This window comes from Haemorhous mexicanus, chromosome 1 (genome assembly GCF_027477595.1).
Source record: "Haemorhous mexicanus isolate bHaeMex1 chromosome 1, bHaeMex1.pri, whole genome shotgun sequence".
Classification (NCBI taxonomy): Eukaryota; Metazoa; Chordata; class Aves; order Passeriformes; family Fringillidae; genus Haemorhous; species Haemorhous mexicanus.
The window spans coordinates 14,644,097-14,662,098 of NC_082341.1; the positions used below are offsets into that span (position 1 = coordinate 14,644,097).

An 18,002-nucleotide genomic window follows, 5' to 3' on the forward strand; every position below is an offset into this window, starting at 1 on the left:
CCTCAGTGTTTACATCCATGTGGAAGTAGCATTATTACAAAATTCAAACAAATAACTTTGGTTTTCTTTTGAAGTGTGGTGTGTGCTGTGAGCACTATTAAAACAATTAATTTTTGTAGTAAAACTAACTTTAACTTTCACTGTATCATTTAGCTTTTAGTTTGGATGCTGAGCAGCCAGATTATGACTTGGATTCGGAAGATGAGATCTTTGTGAATAAGTTGAAGAAAAGAATGGACATCTCTCCTTTGCAATTTGAGGAGATGATAGACAGACTAGAAAAGGGCAGCGGTCAGCAGGTACAATGGTACTTTGAATATAAGGAATTTGAAATACATGCTCTGTATATTACTGTATGAAATTGACATGCTGGGTTTTACATTTAGCCAGTCAGCCTGCAAGAGGCCAAGCTGTTGCTGAAGGAAGATGATGAATTGATCAGAGAAGTATATGAGTACTGGATTAAAAAGAGGAAAAATTGTCGAGGTCCTTCACTTATTCCAGCAGTGAAGCAGGAAAAACGAGATGGCTCCAGCACAAATGACCCCTATGTTGCTTTTAGAAGACGAACAGAAAAGATGCAGACACGAAAAGTAGGTGTATCAGTGCCTTTCTTTCTCTTCATTCTCCCTCTTTCCAGAAGTTGCTTATTTAAAGAAAAAAGTTTACAACATTCAATTTTTTATTGAATGTAAAATAAATTTTTTTTTACAGTCAATAAAAAATTGAATGTTCTGTTTTTAATTTGTAAGGGCAAAAAACTTAAAACAACTTTAGTCGCACTATTGAATGAAAGTTTATATTCACTTTTTCATAAATTTACTGTTAAACCAACTTAGGGTGTTGGCAAGCTGTGTATCATTGATAACATGCACATGCTTCTCTTTGGTTTAGCATGTGACTTGTTGGTTTTTTTTTAATATACCTAAATATTTATAGCTTACTTTAATTCAGATTATTTAACTTGAATGATGTGGGGAAACAAGTGTTTTATATATCTGCAGAATCGAAAAAATGATGAAGCTTCTTATGAGAAGATGCTGAAGCTGCGGCGAGATCTGAGTCGTGCAGTAACCATCCTGGAGATGATAAAAAGGAGGGAAAAAAGCAAGAGAGAGTTGCTGCATTTAACACTGGAAATTATGGAAAAGAGGTAATGTTTATTGGAAATTTGCTGCAGAAAGCTTTGGAAACTACTTTATATTTGGATTGCTGCAAATATTTGAACAGTGGGAGATTTTTAAAATAAGGTCTGACTCTGTTTCACATCTACAGGATAGTATATTCATATTTGCCTATGGAGAAAAAATAAAACATTAGGACATTTCTTATTAAGGGACAGATATTGTCATACTAAGCTACATTGGTTTATTACGTGTTCAGATACTTTCAAACTTAGGTATCTACTCTGTATATTATACCAGAAGAGAGATCATAGTTTCAAACAAAGTAATTTGAAATTGTGTGTTAAGTATGTAGATTATGGAAATCCCAGCTATTTTTAAGGCCAGTTTCAATCAATACCATTCTTCTTTGATTTATGATCTCTATTCTTTGTGAAAAAAGCTTGATCTAATACCCTCTTGAGGAAAACAAGCATTTCATGCAGCATTAAGTGTGAGATTCATCTCCAGCTAGTGCTTCTTTTGCCATCCTGTTGATTGTCTGTGTTGTGGGCCAAATGCTCTGCCAAGTGTCGCTTTCCCAGTTGATTGAGGATCACAGTTGTAGTGTGGAGTTGTCCTTCAGGTTGATACTTAGAATCTGAATAGACTTTTCTAGCCAAAGTGTCCATGCTTGAAAGCAAATATTTCAAGTCAGTAACTTAAAACTGCAGAACTGACTTCTTAGTCTGGGATTTTAGGGAGAAAAGCTGAATTGGCTCTATCAGGGCACTTCTTTTAAGCCCTGAGCATTTTCAGCAGAAACAGGGGAGAGAAATCAGGAAGATTTTTTCCAGATGCTTTTTAAAGGAAATAAGCTATTGAAGAGAGGAAAGACTCAAATCCCTCCCTTGGAATAGAACTGCATTTCAACTCAGCATTTGTCACAGGACTTGAAATGTAATGTGTCATGGATCTGCTTATTGAAAGTACTCTGTAACACAAAAGAAGGAGAATTCATTAATAAGGCATTCTGTTTCACTTAAAACTACTTTTGAATGATAAATTCTTTAAATGGTACCAGTCCCCAAGGAAAGGGGTGGGAAACCTTCTCCTTTTCTTTACAGTATTACCTTTTGGAGATACTTTACAGAGTAGTTGTCCTTTATCTGTCAGCATTATTCACTGCGATGAATTTTCTGTGTTATTCATCTCCTTCTCGGGAGTAATAATTTTTGCACTTATTGCTGATATACTGGATATTCCTTTTACCCCAAGTTGCAAGTATTAATTTGGTTTTTTTTCAGTTTTTTACCAGATGGATATTGTACTCTAGCAAATAAAATTTATTCTGATTTCAGGTATAATTTGGGTGACTACAGTGGAGAAATCATGTCTGAAGTCATGGCACAGCGGCAGCCGCTTAAACCCACCTATGCTATTCCCCTTATTCCTGTGACTAACAGCAGTTCTTTTAAACACCAAGAAGCTATGGAACTGAAAGAATATAAAGTTAAAGTAAGTCATGTCAATAACCGAGGTACTGTTCGTCCTGTGAAGTGTACAAAATACACCATTTTAGGATTGGAGGAGGGAGGAAGCTTTATGGAACTGGCAATAGGGAAGCAAAGCTGCAAGTGAAATAAAATGGCTTTGTTCTGTTGGAGTTTCAAGGATAACAGATTACCAGCATCCCTCAAGATAGAAATAATGGAAGTACAGACATACTACAGATAAAAGGATACATGCTATTGTGTTCTTATTCAGGAGGATGGAAACATTTTTCTTTACTACTGTCCATAAAGCTGGGATGTCCTGGATGTGCTCTATTTATTATCATTACGTATTGTATGAAGATAGAACTAATGATGTGAATACCATGTGTTGTTCTAAGCTAGTAGATTTAATACGGAGGGTTAAGGTTTGTTTTGTTTCTAAAATATGATCCATTGATAATTCTCCCCCTGCTGTATATCTTTGGTTTAATATTTAAGTAAAGTATCAAATAATCTTATTTGATTTAGACAGCTGACAAGTACTTTTCTCCCTGCAGGCTTTAATTTTGTGTCATACAAACCATAGCTACAGTGCGAACAACTGAGCATGTTAAATAGGTCAGGTGACACAGGATAAAGGCTGAGGTATAATTTGAATTTTAAACCAAGGCAACTTGTAACTAAAGAATATTCAGAGGCTGTTCTGAATTTGACAAGGTAGCTTTAATCAGGGAATTCTTCCACTGGTAGTAAAGCATTGTCCTTCTGATTGCTGGTGTGTACTTGCTTATCAGTGATGTTGGATCAGTGCAGTGTTTCACGGCTTGGAAACTTGGGAAATGCTCTTAAACTTGACTTTGCGAAGTATGGGGAAATGTGTCTAATTTTTAGAGATTTTTGCAAGATAATAGGTATCTTTGACAAGTCTATTTTTGCCAAAGTACCATTGTTTGGTACTTAGTAATACCGTGACACCGTATATATGGCTGTCAATTAAAAATGCTAGGAAATAAAAAAGGTGCCCCATAGATATATGATATATATATTTTGGTCTCCTTCTCCAAAGTAGTACTGTTACCTTAACTGCTAGTGAGTTACCTACCACAGATGGAGCATGCAGTGCTTTATTGCACGTAGTCTATTCAGTGTTTCAGTTACTGGAAATGAAATTCAGACACTCTGAAATGACTGCATGTTTTACTAGAACATGGTAGGGAGATTAATTTACGTTGTTAGCTTGCTAGCACAGTAGTTTACTTAAACTCCTATTTTAATGTAACTTTCTTCTGTGTGTAATTTTACACTGCTTTCATTTTTCTTGCAGCAAGATAAACCTGATGTTATTAGACCCAAAAGAAAGTATGAGAAGAAACCAAAAGTCTTACCTTCATCCGCTGCTGCTGCTCCTCAACAGACAAATCCTGCTGCACTGCCAGTCTTTAATGCTAAAGATTTGAATCAGTATGATTTTCCTAGCTCAGATGATGAACCTCTTTCCCAGGTAGGACCTCTAGTGTTTTGTGCTGCTCTTTGGGAAAGAGCAGAAATAAAACTCAGGAATTTTCTAATACTTCTCCTCATATGCCACTCTCACCCCACCCCCTCTTCAAAGGTTTTGTCTGGTTCTTCGGAGGCTGAGGAAGAAAATGATCCCGATGGTCCTTTCGCCTTCCGTAGGAAAGCAGGCTGTCAGTACTACGCTGTAAGTAGAATTTACTTGTGCATTGCAAGACAGAGTGTCACTGTGTGAAAACATCTTGTGTTTAATTGTTTAAAATTATTTTAAGCCTCATTTAGACCAACCTGGCAACTGGCCCTGGAGTAGCCCTAAGGAGGGAAGATTAGGAGATGTGCGTTACAGATACTGCTTAACCACCCTCACAGTCCCCCAGAGGTGTATTGGGTTTGCACGAAGGCGGGTTGGCCGTGGTGGAAGGTAAGTGCTGTGTAATTGTTGCTGTTTTTAAAAATAAAATTAAATCAGTAAGGTGCAATGAAGAACAAAGTCTAAAAAAACCCCAAAAATTAAAAAATTGAAGACATCGCAGGGAGATTAGCTTGCTAATGTCTCCATTTTTGTTTTGCACTAGTGGAAGCTGTTTTAGTAATGTTTTCTTAAATAGTTCTCAGGGTTTTCTATTGCTTGCATTCCCATTTTTGGCATGAAAATGCATGTATATCTTCAGTTGTGATTGGTTTGTTTTTAAATTGTTTGCATAACTATCCTCAAATAGTGGCATTTCAAGATACCAAAAATAGTATTTTGCAAAAAATGCTTTTCAGAGTTTAGACAGTATTGGGTGATTTTGGGAGAGATGCTTAGAAACTATAATAACTGTTAAGTTTCAAACATTGTGAAAAATATCAAATAATTACTTATTTCAGGCATTTTGCTCTTAACAATCTTTACTGAAAACAATTTATAAATGGTTGAGTGTCTAAGTATGTGATGTCTTTAAGAAAATAGTACATTTGTATTAAATTTTTATTTAAAGTAAGGATGTGATTTGCACTTCAAATTTATGCTTAGCACCTCTCCACATATTATTAGTAAGCCAGCTTGGCCAATCAGCAAAGTTGGAATGAGATCTGATGGGTGGTTTCCAAGGGGATTTGGATGTTAATGTGTAACATCCCTACTGTTTTGGGATCGTTGTAGGTATAGTTAGTATATATGGGAGTAAGGCTTTGGAAATTAAGTTACTTTAGGAGGACATATTAATCACTTTTTACTTAAGCAGTGTTATTCTCTAGGTCTTTTTGTATTAATTCTGTGTTGTTGAAGTGTCTTTGATAAAAATGTGATGTTGTACCTTAGCTCTTCTTCAGATAGTAGAAGCTAGAATATACCTAAATAAATGCCTAAATACATACTGCGAAATAACAGGTGGTCATGCATTGTATCAGGGGAGTGTGTATGTGTGTTGGCTTGTTCTAGAACACTTTTGTGTAGCTTTTTTTATCCTTTTGTCATCCACAAGCACACATGTCAAACTGATGACTTCCTTGGTGTTTTCTTGCCTCAGTGTAATTGTGCGTTGTTCTGGTTTTAGGGTGCTACTAGACAGAGCGCATTCGGACTACGATAGTGCATTTCATCATCTGGATTTGGAAAGCTTTTCCTCATCGCAACACTCTTCAATCAGTCAATTTGCCAATACCTCAGAAACAAATACCTCGGACAAATCTTTCTCAAAAGACCTCAGTCAGATACTAGTCAATATCAAATCATGTAGATGGCGGCATTTTAGGCCTCGGACACCATCCCTACATGACAGTGACAATGATGAACTCTCCTGTAGGAAGTTATACAGGGGTTTAAATCGAACAGGCACAGCACAACCCGGGACCCAGACATGCAGTACCTCTATACAAAGTAAAAGTAGCAGTGGTTCAGCACATATTGGTATGTCTATTTTAACAAACTTGCTTCTACAAGTTTTAAACTTATGTCAGAAAATCCAGAATATCATTAGGTCATCCATATTTTACATTGTGATCTATTTTGATGGTAACAGCCTATCTTCAAGTGTATCTTTTTTTTTCTACATTGAATTTATTTGCATTTTTTCTAACAGTAGCATACTGCATCTGAGTTTTATACAAATGCTACAATGGTATGTAATTACAACTGTCAAAACGTAAAAGGTGAAACAACAGTATTGTGTAGGGTTTAAGTTCACAGAATATTTGGATTTTTTGAAATGAAAAATACATTAATTGAATTGTTAATATAAGTATTATGTACCAAATTTTTTCTAGTACAAAGTCTGGCAGTGATGGGAAATGTTTAGGTAAAATATTTGCATTTAGAGTCCCAGCATGCTGTGAATTCTTACTTGAACTTAAATGAACTTAAATGCCATTTCCCAGCCAAAAAGTATCTAGCCCACCCTCACTGATACATCTGCTTATGCTTAGCAAAACTCTTGGACTAATCACCTCTACATCTTGTCAGCAAGTGGCAGATTACATCTTATAGAACCTAATTATAGATTTGAGGATCTGACTCTGAAAAAATGTGATGTGTTAGTGGTTTTTAATTGGAACACTATTGGATAGCATCACTCTTGTTTTTCCTCACTGGAAGACTGGCATTTACATGGTTAGAATGGAACTTACCAACTCACCAAAATTCATGAGTTACTTACTGTAAATGTCATCTTTTTATAGAAGGTTTAAGTGATGTCATTTTTTTATATAAAACAATCTTAGAAGTTCACCATGGTTTTGTAAGGAGTATCTAGAATCATATTTTCTTTGCCATTTTGAATTATGGCTTTGCAAATCAATAGGAAACCTGGATAATGTAGGAGTGTGGTGAGCAGAGATGCATATACCTAATAAACTAAGTAAGTTGTGGGTTGTTTTGGTGATTTGCTTTAAAGACTGTTACACTGTTATCAGATAACTTTAATCTTCTATATGCCACTATATTATATACCTTCCCTCCTATATCAGGTTTTGAGGCTTTTTCCTGAAAATTCTTTCTCCTTGCATTTGTAGAATTAGTGAGCAGCAGTTGTTTACTGCTTTATTTCATGCTTCCTCTCCATGCTGTCTTAGAAGTAGGTCCTTGCTCCCATGCCCCTTTCTTCTTTCATGATTCTTCTTGCTGGAAATATACTAGGGCTTAAACTGATGGTTCTTATGGTTTGTGATCATAGTGTGGCTTTTGGTGTTTAAATTCTGCTCTTTCACTGGCTTGAATCAGTAAAAACAAGTCCGGAAGTGAATGAGGGCATTCTCTGCCTGGTGGCCAGGCTGAACTGTGATAAATGGTAGCCGGATGTGGACAGTGAAAACAAAACTAATGTGTGTTGAATAGACTGTAAATACACTGCAAAGTATTCATGGAGAGTGCTTTACATTTGAAAGTCAAGTAGACTTGAAAAATCGGCCAATGCAGTTTATAGTTCATGTCTGTGTGTGTGTATAAATAAGCACACACACACATCCTTTTAGAGTGTTTTTTCCCTGAAATAGATGGTAAGGATATTTATCTACATCATTTAGGAATTAAATGGAATTACTTATGTTGATGAGTCCCATAGAAGGTTTTGTGTGGTTGCATATTGAAGCCTGTGGGAAAGTAATACATACCAGTGTAAGTACCTGGTATAATACATTCATTTGTGCTTGGAATTCCATGAAAAATATATAAGTATTCCAAGCTTTTCAAAATACAAATGTGGAGTTTAGTTTCATAATTTTGATAGGATTTGGTACAGAAACTAAATGTTCAATAAAAACATACAGCTGTCTGAATTCATAGGTATACTTTAAATTAGTTACCAGAGTCTTTTGGTAGTCACCTGTTATTAACATAACCAGGTAGATTTTATCCATATAATTATTTATAATCTTAATTGTGATTCTTGTGGCATTGGAGTGTATATAAGTCTGTGTGTGTGGTGTACTGTTGACCACCTGTTCAGGTGTAAATGTTTGTAAGGAGCACAATCTACTTCATCTTGGTACCAGCGTGGTTTTAGTGGGATTTTTTTTCCATTTTCTAAAAGGATGCTGTGAGATACATTGTCTATACAGATCACAGGTGTGTTCAAACCTCTCATGTCTGAGTCGGACTTCTTCAGAGCTGCCTGTCAGTGGGGCTGCAGCTGCTGAGTTCTGTCTTTGCTCTTTCTGTAGCCAGTCCTGTAAAGAACCTCAGGTATCTAACAGCCCTACTGACGTTTTTGTAGTAGTTACTATTGCAGATTAACAACCCTGTAGGGTTTCCCTGTTGCTTTTTCTTTCTTAGCTGTTTTTAAAGCTGGGAGTTTGTGGGTGTGAATGTTTCAAGTTTGTTTCTCTTTGACTTTTAGGTTTTTGAAGTGGCAGTTGGTCTTTTGTCAGAAAACACTTATTAATGCATCTGTATTTTTAAGTCATATTATCCTTTCACTGGTACTGTAAGTTGTGGTCAAACTGTATTACTTTTAAGATGTTCATCCTGGGATTCTATAGTGACCAACAGAGGTGGTCATGTTGCCATGTTTATTATGTGCCATCAAATCCACTCATGATTTCCTTACTAAGAAAGTCTTGAGTTTTTTCTGCCTTGCATGATGCAGACATGCTGCCTACATGGATCAACTGCTGTGGAAAAAACTTTCCTTGGGTCTGTTATACGTGGCCAGCAGGGCCATGTGGTTGAGATGGTATCTCAGGTCTTCTGTTAATGAGAGGATATGTTACAAAAGCTGTGCTGTAACATACCATTCTCTGGCTACAGGGAGCCTTGATTTTCATCCTGAAGATCAGAGAGAGGTGTCCCCAGAACTGGGCATTTATAAACATTTTGAAGTGCCTTTTATCCTGAAGAAAGGCAGTTTATTCTGATTCTGGCTTTTGGAGTACTCAGTATTAAAGATTTGTGAAAGTTGTTGCATTGAGATTTTGTGTGTAAACTGAGAAGGCGTGTCTAAAAATCCCTTACAGGTTACCTGAACACTTGTGGTGTGCTGAAGGCTAGACTTTGGCAGCAGGAGCAAGTGGCCAAGTAGCATCACTTGTGTAGAGGGTGGTTCCTTCTGATCTTATGGAAGAATATGAAAAAGCATCCTTTGCCCTTTTGCGAGAAGAGCTGATTAAAAGGTCTTAAAACTTGTTACTCAGAACACCACTAAAAAGGAAGCAAGAACATTAAAGCATTATTTTTGTGGATAATTAACTTGTTCAGCAGCAGAATTACTTCAGTAAAGGAGCCTGTATTGCTGATAGTGTCAGGTTTCTCAGTCATAATCCTCAGAGATGGAGTGTACAGTAGGTATGAGTATTGAGCTGAAGTGTTTGTGTCCCCTGTTTGATTTGGTTCTGCCAGGCAAATAGCGGTCTTTGACCTCCATCACTTAAGTAACTGCTCTTTGCTGGAGACATTGTATTAAATATGTTGCATTCACATTTTTGAATGCTTGGATCTCATAAAAAAAAGTTAGAGACACTTAAAGTTGCACACATGTATCATTTCATTTCAACTTTGTGTTTAGGAAGCAGAGCAGAGATAGCTGCCACTAGTGAAATACTGGAGCACTGGTTCCCAGGCTCTGCTAAGAGCAGGCAACAGTCTTGCATTCTGTTCTTTTCTGCCTTCTTCACCCAGAAGCTGGATCACTTTGAAAACAGTGTCTGAAAGCTGGCAGGGCTAAAGAGGCTGACAGTTAACTGGAGCTGCTCAACTGAGTTGAGAAATCACACTTTGAGAAGAAGCCTTAGTGAAAACTGTTAGGTTTCGTGTTTGGGATTGTATATATAAAATATTCATACTATATGTGAAAAGCTGTGGGTATCCAGAATACAGTCAAATGCCTTGCTGCCTTGCATTTTCTTGTAAACTAGACATTTAGGTGATGTGATGCAAATTGTACATTGCTGTTCAGTAACTTCTACTGTGGAAGTTCCATAGAAATAACATTTTCTCCATTAAACTTGAATGCTTTTTTTGGACCTCTTAATCTGCTTTTTAAAAGCAGTTTTGCATGCTTAGGGATCTAGCAGGATAGTGAGCTGTGCTTCCATTTCCCAAGTATGTAACGTTGGCTGATGGATCAGTACTTGTTCAGCCTGGAGAACAGAAAGCTTTGGGGTGACCTAGTTGGGATCTTCCAGTATCTGAAAGGAGCCTACAAGAAAGATGGAGAGGGACTTTTTACAAGAGCACGTAGTGACAGGGCAAGGGGGAATTGATTAAAACTGAAAGAGAGTAGGTTTAGATTAGAAGAAATTCTTTACTATGAGGATGGTGAGGTACTGGAATGGGTTGCCCAGAGAAGTTGTGGAAGCCCCATCCCTGGAAGCGTTCAAGGCCAGGTTGGATGGGGCTTTGAATCTGCTCTAGGGGAAGGTGTCCTTCCTCATGGCAGAGGGTTTGGAACTAGATGATCTTTAAGGTCCCTTCCAACCCCAATCAGTCTGATTCTGTACTTTTTCATGTTGTCATAAGGGGTTATACCTGATGCAAAATTTTAGATAACCTTTTCCCAGAAAGAAACAGGAGGAAGCTTCTCAATCCTTGTGGCAATTCCTTGTAGCAGTGTGGAAGGAAGGACTTGTCCATGGCTTTCATGCCATCACTGGCTGTGTTTAGATGTTTTTATTTAATCCTTGTATCTGCAGTATTCTCAACACTGCTCTGTGATACTGTTTTCCCTTTTTTGAAATGCTTCTTTCACATTACAGGATAAACTTGGTGATGAAAAATACTGAAATTTGTAATGGCCACTTCCAATTATCATTATAATTTAATAGTCTTGGCCCATCTCTGGCTGAGCTGTTGAGATCCTAGTTGAAAAGCAATGGCCTCGAGTAACAGATGTTTATAGCCCATCCTAAACTTAGTTGAAGGAGGAAATATTAAAAAGCTTCTTTAGTCTGGGAAATGTGACTGTGGATGCAGAAGAGTTGGTACTTTTTAAAACACCTGAGCACTTCCGGAGACTTCAAGATTTTGTAGTCTTACTAGATCTTCTCGTTCACTTTCAATTCAGTTGGAGTAAAACTTTGCTCCAAAGTTGAGGATCTCTGGACTCGTGGAACTGTTGCACTCTGCATCCCATGCAAGGATGGTCACATTTGTATCTGCAGTAAACTGTGTGTACCCTAACTAGCGTGTGACATTTGGTAGAAACTCATTTAAGAACAATGAGCAGACAAATAAAAGTGCATAGGAAGGTTTCTAGCTTTCATTCAATGGCTAGTAAAAAATCCTCATTAATTGTTTTCTGTCTGTCTTCTGCTACCAAGTAGGGAGTGCGTACATAGACATTATATCTAGTTTATAATTTCTCCAGTTCTGATGTTAGGAGTTTCACACTTCAGTTCTGTTAGGCTGAAATAAAAAGCCGTTGTAGTAATAATCAAGGGCATAATGATTCATGTTCTCATAGTGTGTAATAATGCCATGTTTAAGTAAAACCGATCTTGAACTTCTTTTCAGAAAGTGAAACATCTTTGGGCCTGGTGCATCACATACTAAATCACACTGATGGCTCTAAGTCTCTCCAATCTTCTGAATTCACTGGTGAGAATTTGCTATACAGTAGAAAATCTTTAACCAGGCAGTGTAAGCCAGATAACATCTCTCATAAGATAGAGATTTAAAAATGTGATGGTCTGGATTACTTAGCTTTGTGATTGATGTTTGCTTTGCATGCACTTTGGCATTTGTAACCACTAACTGTGGTCTTGTACAGCAGGGTTGTGATGCTCTCATATATTTGCCTTAAGACATTGTAACATATCATCTTTACACACAATTTAGCAGTTCTCTAGTTTATTGAATTTCTGAAAAAGTTTGGAAGCTTTAGTTAGTGAATTTTCTTCTGATCAAAACTGCCTTTTTAATGGTCATCACCTTCACGGGAAGGATCACAGAATCTAGTATTCTACAAATGGATTAGAGAGGTTCTTTAAACCTAATGTAGTCTTAATGTTCCAGTTTTCCCACTGAAATATCATTTCTGCTCTTGAGAACAGATACTTAACTTGTTACAAAACAGCTTTTAAGCTACTGTAATTTAAGTGTCTAACTCTTAAGATGTTTAGCAGGACTGAAACACTTGTCAAAAGGTTTAATTATGCTGCTTGAGTCTCTCAGTATTAACATTTTTTTAAACTTTATTAGAGAAAAAAAAAAGCTTACCTAGTTAGTTCATTGTGTTTACTCCACAAAGCTTACTCAGTTTGCCTGGCAAATCAAGTGAGCATCTTCCATTCCAGAAATGGAGAAGAATGCCAGTAGAGGGACCAGGAGCTTACACGTGGATTTTCTGCTTTCTGGGGTATGCTCCCTGATTTCTTTTTAAGGAAGCTGGTTATTGTTGTCAACTTTAAGAGTCTGTATTTTCCTTCTGGAGGGAAGCACAGTAACAAGTGAGTGACCTCACAGTAAAACTTGCAGCAGTAGTTGGGAGCAGAACTGTGGCTGTTGATTGTACAAAGGCCCATCTGTTCATACAGATGGCACAGCCAGCCCCCCACAGACACTCACTTGTCACTGGCTTTGGCCACTTCTGGGAAGAACTTCAGTTTTCAGAGAAGCTAAATGTAAGCTACAGCGTTGTAAGGCTAGTACGGGTTAAATGTTGTGGTACAATCAGTGAGCACTGTTAAAATATTTATGTTGCAGTGTAAAACTGCTGCAAATTATGGATCTTTGAAAAGCCCATTGACAATATCACTGTTACTCTGTGCTCTGGAAAGCAATACCTGCTTAGTATCAGCATCCCATAGAATTTGGCTGATATGTAAACAGAATCATGCAATTGAAAAATGATATTCAGTGGCTTAGTTCAAGCCAAAAATAGATATGTCATTATCCCAAAGAGTACAAATACTTATAGAAGTGATTGTAGAGAAACACATTCATAGTGCAGTGTGAAATAGCTCAGTTTTTAATAAAACAGGATTTGTAGCTGTCACTAAGAAGATAGTGAGTCATTTATTCTGTCAGTCAGTATCAGTAATGTACAGGGTTTCGTTCCTTGTACTCAAAGCTGAAAACTCATGAAGTTTTTTCTTCTACCTTTCATTTCTTTTCTGGTCTGTAAGCCCAAAAACATTTCTTTGCTGCCAAAGTACAGCACCAATACAGTTGCAGAATATTTGTGTGTGTGTTGTCCCAAGCTGTTAAATGAAGAAGGTAACAGCATAACATCATGTAATGACTTCAGATCTGAAGGCTGTCTCACCTGGAATGTTACCCCTTGAATCAGTGGGCTGCAAACAAACAAGAAGCATTTGTATAGCTAAGTCTCTTAGTAAAGAGTTGCCCATCTTCTGGTAACCATCTTGAGATGTGAATAACTTCAGGCAGAGTTGTGCTTAAAGGTTCCTCATGTTTAAGGTTAGAAAAGGAGTTGGGCTAGGTTAACTTAAGAGTCAAGTGACTTGCATAAATTACTGAAGGTGTCTTGGAAAGTATGTAGAAATTTTGTGGCAAGATAGAGCTGTTTTCTGTGAAAGACAGTTGAGGTTCTGAAATGGTTATATTCTTATTTATTGTGTATTAATTAGTAGTAATGGTTGAGATTTGCCCCTTTACCCATCACTCTGTAGTGATTCTGTGTAGTGGATGAAACTAGGTATTGCATCACTGTTCAATTAGCTAAATCCTGCACTAGTAAATAGTTATTACTGTGTGATGAAACCATGACCACTGAGGTTGGAGCATGCTGTTTGAGAAGAGTCTGTAAGCACTGCATCCTTGTTTGGGGCTGCTGAAGCAAGGGCCTGTCTTAAAATCTCACTTGTCATCTTTAAACTGTGTTTTATTTTGTCCCCTTTTTAAACCTCAAGCTGTTATGTGACTTTTTGTTGCTTTACTAATGTTATTTAAAGCCTTAAAGGTCTCCAGTAATGACAGGAATCTGTAACTCTGTGTAGTGTAGCAATACTCTCCTTAGTTACCAGAAATATGGTTGCTGATTTAAATGTTCAGAAAAGGTCTGGGCTTGCTGCTTGCCTGCTCATTTTTCAGGCAGATAAAGAGCAGTGTATGTCAAAAAGACATTGACATTCATTTTTTCTTCTTCTTCTACATGTGCCATTTTTCTTTTGACGCACATGAAAGGACACAGCTGAAAACCTTTCTCGTTTTTATAATAAAAATGAGAGAATAAGGCTTTTGGAAGAAGCTTTTTGGGGATGCTCACTAGGTTTTTTAGATGAACTGATGTTAGCAAGAAGCTGAATTTGGCACATATCCAGTTGCATCAATGCTACATTGCAGGCAAGCAGAAAGTATTCTCTGCAAGCCACATAACACATTAATAGCATGTTTTTGTGCAGCAGCACATTCTGTTTGAATTGATTCTTTTAAAAAAAGACAGCTGAACTTAGACTTGTTCTTTGAGAAGCTCAGGCTTGTACCTGCAGATGTAGAGGTACAGTCAGTACACCTGTGACTTCAGTGTGCTGAGCATATGTGATTTCCCCAATTCCAGTCACACTTGGGTGCCACAGGAAATGAATATGTAAGGTTACATAGGTGAAAGTACTTTCATGTAAAGTACATACAAATGGGTTTTTACACACGTAGGGATGGCAGTTTTCAGAAGCAGCTTTTATCTCACAATCATATGTTTATTTTTTCAACTGAAATGTAATGTGGACTGTAGTGTGAGAGCAGGAGAGGAAGAAAACCGGTGGTAGTGTAAACAAAATACATGATGGCTTTTAACAGGAGAGGAATAAAGTAACGCTGTCCTAGTTTGCAGGTCTCCAGAATAAATTTTTATTTGGATAGTTCACAGTAGTAGCAATGTTTTCATTAAAACCTTCAATGCAGTGTTTCTTTAGCATGGAGAGGGAAGACCTGGCTTATGTAAAAGCAATCTATAACCTGTTCTGGTACATTAGCATCTCTGTCTATGGAATGGAAAAGGAATATCCATCAGATTATTTTAGGAGGCTGTAGATTGCAGCAGCCCTTTCTGAGCAGTATTGCCTTTCTAAACTGGAGGCAGCTGATTCAGAATTTCATAGTAAACCCCTGATAGTGTTGTAAATAATACTTTGAAATGTCTGTTAGACTTTTATTTTTAATAAGGTAAGCACCAAAAATGTTGCTGGGTGTTTAACCTAAATTGAAAAAACCTGAAATTAGTTGTTCTTGAGTGTATTTTCCAGGTACTATTTTTAAATGGAGGAGGAGGATCAGTGAAATATAGATGAGGATGATGAGCAATGAAGTATAGATGAGTTCTTCTGTCAGTTGGTTCCTTTGACAGCCGTACAACTTTCCAGAGTGGTGAGAAGCATACAGCTCTAAGGGTCCCAGGCTGTTAAAAAGAAAATAACTGATGTACAATTTCAAAAATAGAGCCTTTCAAAATGTCACTTTTGGAAAGAATAGAGTGCTTCCAGCCATTATTTAGCATAGTTTTTCCTAAACAAACACAGCTCATCTCTATAAGCTTCATTTGCTGCTGCTGTAAAAGAAAAGAGTATTTTGGAGGTGGTTAAACCAACACAGGTGACTGTGTTTACCTCAGCTCTGTTTTATAGCTAGAATCTTAAATATACTTAGGACTGGAAACTGAAATGAACTACTAATTTCAGTTAAATAGGGACAAGTAAGGTGATTGTGATGATGGGAGCTTTAATCATAGTTAAAGATGGTGGTACAGCATATCCTTTTTTGCCCTTTTCTTCTTTGTCATTCTGTGGGTTGTCTTTGTTTACATCACTTAAGCAATCTATTCCTAAGCAATATATTTACAGTGTTATACTATAGAATAAAATACCTTGTTCATAGACTCTACTGAGTTGGAAGGGACCCATCAGTGTCAAGTCCAACTCCTGTCCCTGCACGGGACACCCTGATAAATCCTACCATAAGTAAATAAATGGAACCTTCAATGTCACTGGCGCTATGTTGCCTAAATGTATGTTGATTTTAAACTTTAGGCTTTGAAAAAACAATATATATCTCTCAGTACCAGAACAGTATATCCATTTTCCTCCCTCTGTTACTGCTGCTCAGCTTTCTACCTGTTAATCTTTGTGTGCTAAAGCTTTCTTGCTCTAACTTGTGTTGGATGGCAGCTTAAAAAAAAATGTAAAGGAGTTGTAATTTTTTTTTTTGTTAAAATTAAACAGTCATCTCCTTGAGTATTTGGTCAGTAAATTCTAGTTTATTTGGTTTGGGGGGGAGGTTGTTTGTTTGTTGTTTGTTGGGGTTTTTTTATTTTAAGGACATTTATGAGTGAGGTTGCTACTTTTAAGATATTCTCCTAGGAATAATTTTAAAGTATTGCAGTGTTACTTAACTGTAGAAGTAATTGTAAGTAATTTGTTGCTTGTGGCAATATAAATAAGTGCTGCATCCTTACTTGCTCAGAGATGTTACTTATCAGAAAAAGTAATGTGAATGTAACAGCTGAGTAAAATTTTATAGCTTCAAGTGTTCAAATAGGAAACTGCTGGTCATAATTTCAGTGCAATTTCTAGTACTTAATGTAAGTAGTTTGAACAATATTTGATCACCAGAAAAAGACAAATACACCAGGAAAATGCATGCTCAGCAGTGTGTGCTCTGATGTTTCCAAATATTGCAGCCATTTATACTGACTTGTTATTCAAGTTTATACATGAGGTATAATTGGTCTTTAGAATCCTGTTGTATCCAGAAGCAGGACATTATTATGGTTTTGATGTAAATGTGTTTTATTCAGAAAAGTAAGCCTGAAGGAGTAGATTAACAAAAGATTCTTAAAAATTTCAATTTGTGAACAGGACTTCAATGTGATAGTGATTTTTTTGCCAAGCAGTAGTGAAACTTCCCCAAAAGGTGGACTTCCAGTGCATTCTCAAGTATGAGTGCTCTTTACAGCACATGTTTGGGAACATTTGTACGATCTGAATATAAAATTGAAGGAAAATCTGAGAAGTGTATCTTTTGCAAGCTTAGATTCAAACTCTAACCTTGATTCAGTTTGTAAATTGAAAACTGAGACTTTATTTTGTTTTGGAAAAGTAAACTAAAACCAAAAAATGCTTGCACTGAAGTTAGTCAATGATTCTGCTGCACCATTGGGCATCCCCTTGTCAATCTGTATGAATTATGCTTCATCAGTTTTATACTTATGGGTTAAATGGATAAAATTCTGCCTGACTTGTGATGCACTGACTACTGAATCCCTTTCAAAGATTTTAGAGAGAAGGATATAGTTCTGTGAAATTCAATATTGATGGAGTTACTTGTACCTGTGCAGCTATGAGCAAAAAGGGTACTGTACAGCAGTAGCCTGCACAATTGTGAGCATGCCCAACTTGATGTTTTGAATTGAAACATAAATCTTCGTTGTAGGCCCTTACTGCCTTCAGAATGCTGTCAGTGAGGGGTGCATTGCAGTTGCCAAGTTTGGCATATTTCACTAATAATGCCGATACTGTAGTCTCAAAAGGTGAAAACAGTGATGCCATTTCTACTTAATCATTCTTTTTTATCTGTTTTTGAAGAGTTTTTGGTGGGGCCGATTGCATTTTGGTTCCTTTCTCCTTCTCCCTTTTAGTATTTTGAGCTAAATTCAGTTAAAGCCTGTATACTAAACAAACAAAAAGAGAAGCTGTTTGGACAAAAATTTCTAGGAAGAGGTCAGTCTTTTTGACATAAAGGTGCATTAAGGCTCTTAGGAACTTGTTGTGGTAGTTTTTGGGGGTGGGGGTCTAGGTTTATAAAGTAGATATGTTTATATACACAACTCCTACATATTTTGATACAGTATTTTCTCATTTTATATTTTGTTCAGCATTTACAGCCGAACAATACCAGCAACATCAACAGCAACTGGCACTAATGCAGAAACAGCAGCTTGCACAAATTCATCAACAGCAAGCAAATAGTAATTCCTCTGCCAACACATCACAGGTGAGGGATTTGTCTGTGCTATGATTTATC

The 18,002-nt window shown here is 37.0% G+C and overlaps 1 protein-coding gene across 8 annotated transcripts in view; it reads left to right on the forward strand.

Annotated features, from left to right (window-relative positions):
* Nucleotides 1-18,002, forward strand: part of EPC1 (enhancer of polycomb homolog 1) — a 65,028-nt gene that overhangs the window by 43,325 nt on the left and 3,701 nt on the right. For 3 of the 8 annotated variants that reach the window (XM_059840408.1, XM_059840390.1, XM_059840402.1), the window contains 10 exons: nucleotides 154-299; nucleotides 387-593; nucleotides 1,005-1,153; nucleotides 2,465-2,621; nucleotides 3,924-4,100; nucleotides 4,212-4,301; nucleotides 4,387-4,535; nucleotides 5,653-6,005; nucleotides 11,538-11,621; nucleotides 17,854-17,972. In XM_059840408.1, the coding sequence (XP_059696391.1) occupies nucleotides 154-299; nucleotides 387-593; nucleotides 1,005-1,153; nucleotides 2,465-2,621; nucleotides 3,924-4,100; nucleotides 4,212-4,301; nucleotides 4,387-4,535; nucleotides 5,653-6,005; nucleotides 11,538-11,621; nucleotides 17,854-17,972 (1,631 nt within the window). Of the gene's footprint in view, nucleotides 1-153; nucleotides 300-386; nucleotides 594-1,004; nucleotides 1,154-2,464; nucleotides 2,622-3,923; nucleotides 4,101-4,211; nucleotides 4,302-4,386; nucleotides 4,536-5,652; nucleotides 6,006-11,537; nucleotides 11,622-12,319; nucleotides 16,809-17,853; nucleotides 17,973-18,002 lie in introns of those variants that run through there. The other 5 variants (XM_059840396.1, XM_059840407.1, XM_059840409.1 and 2 more) reach the window with 4 other exon arrangements.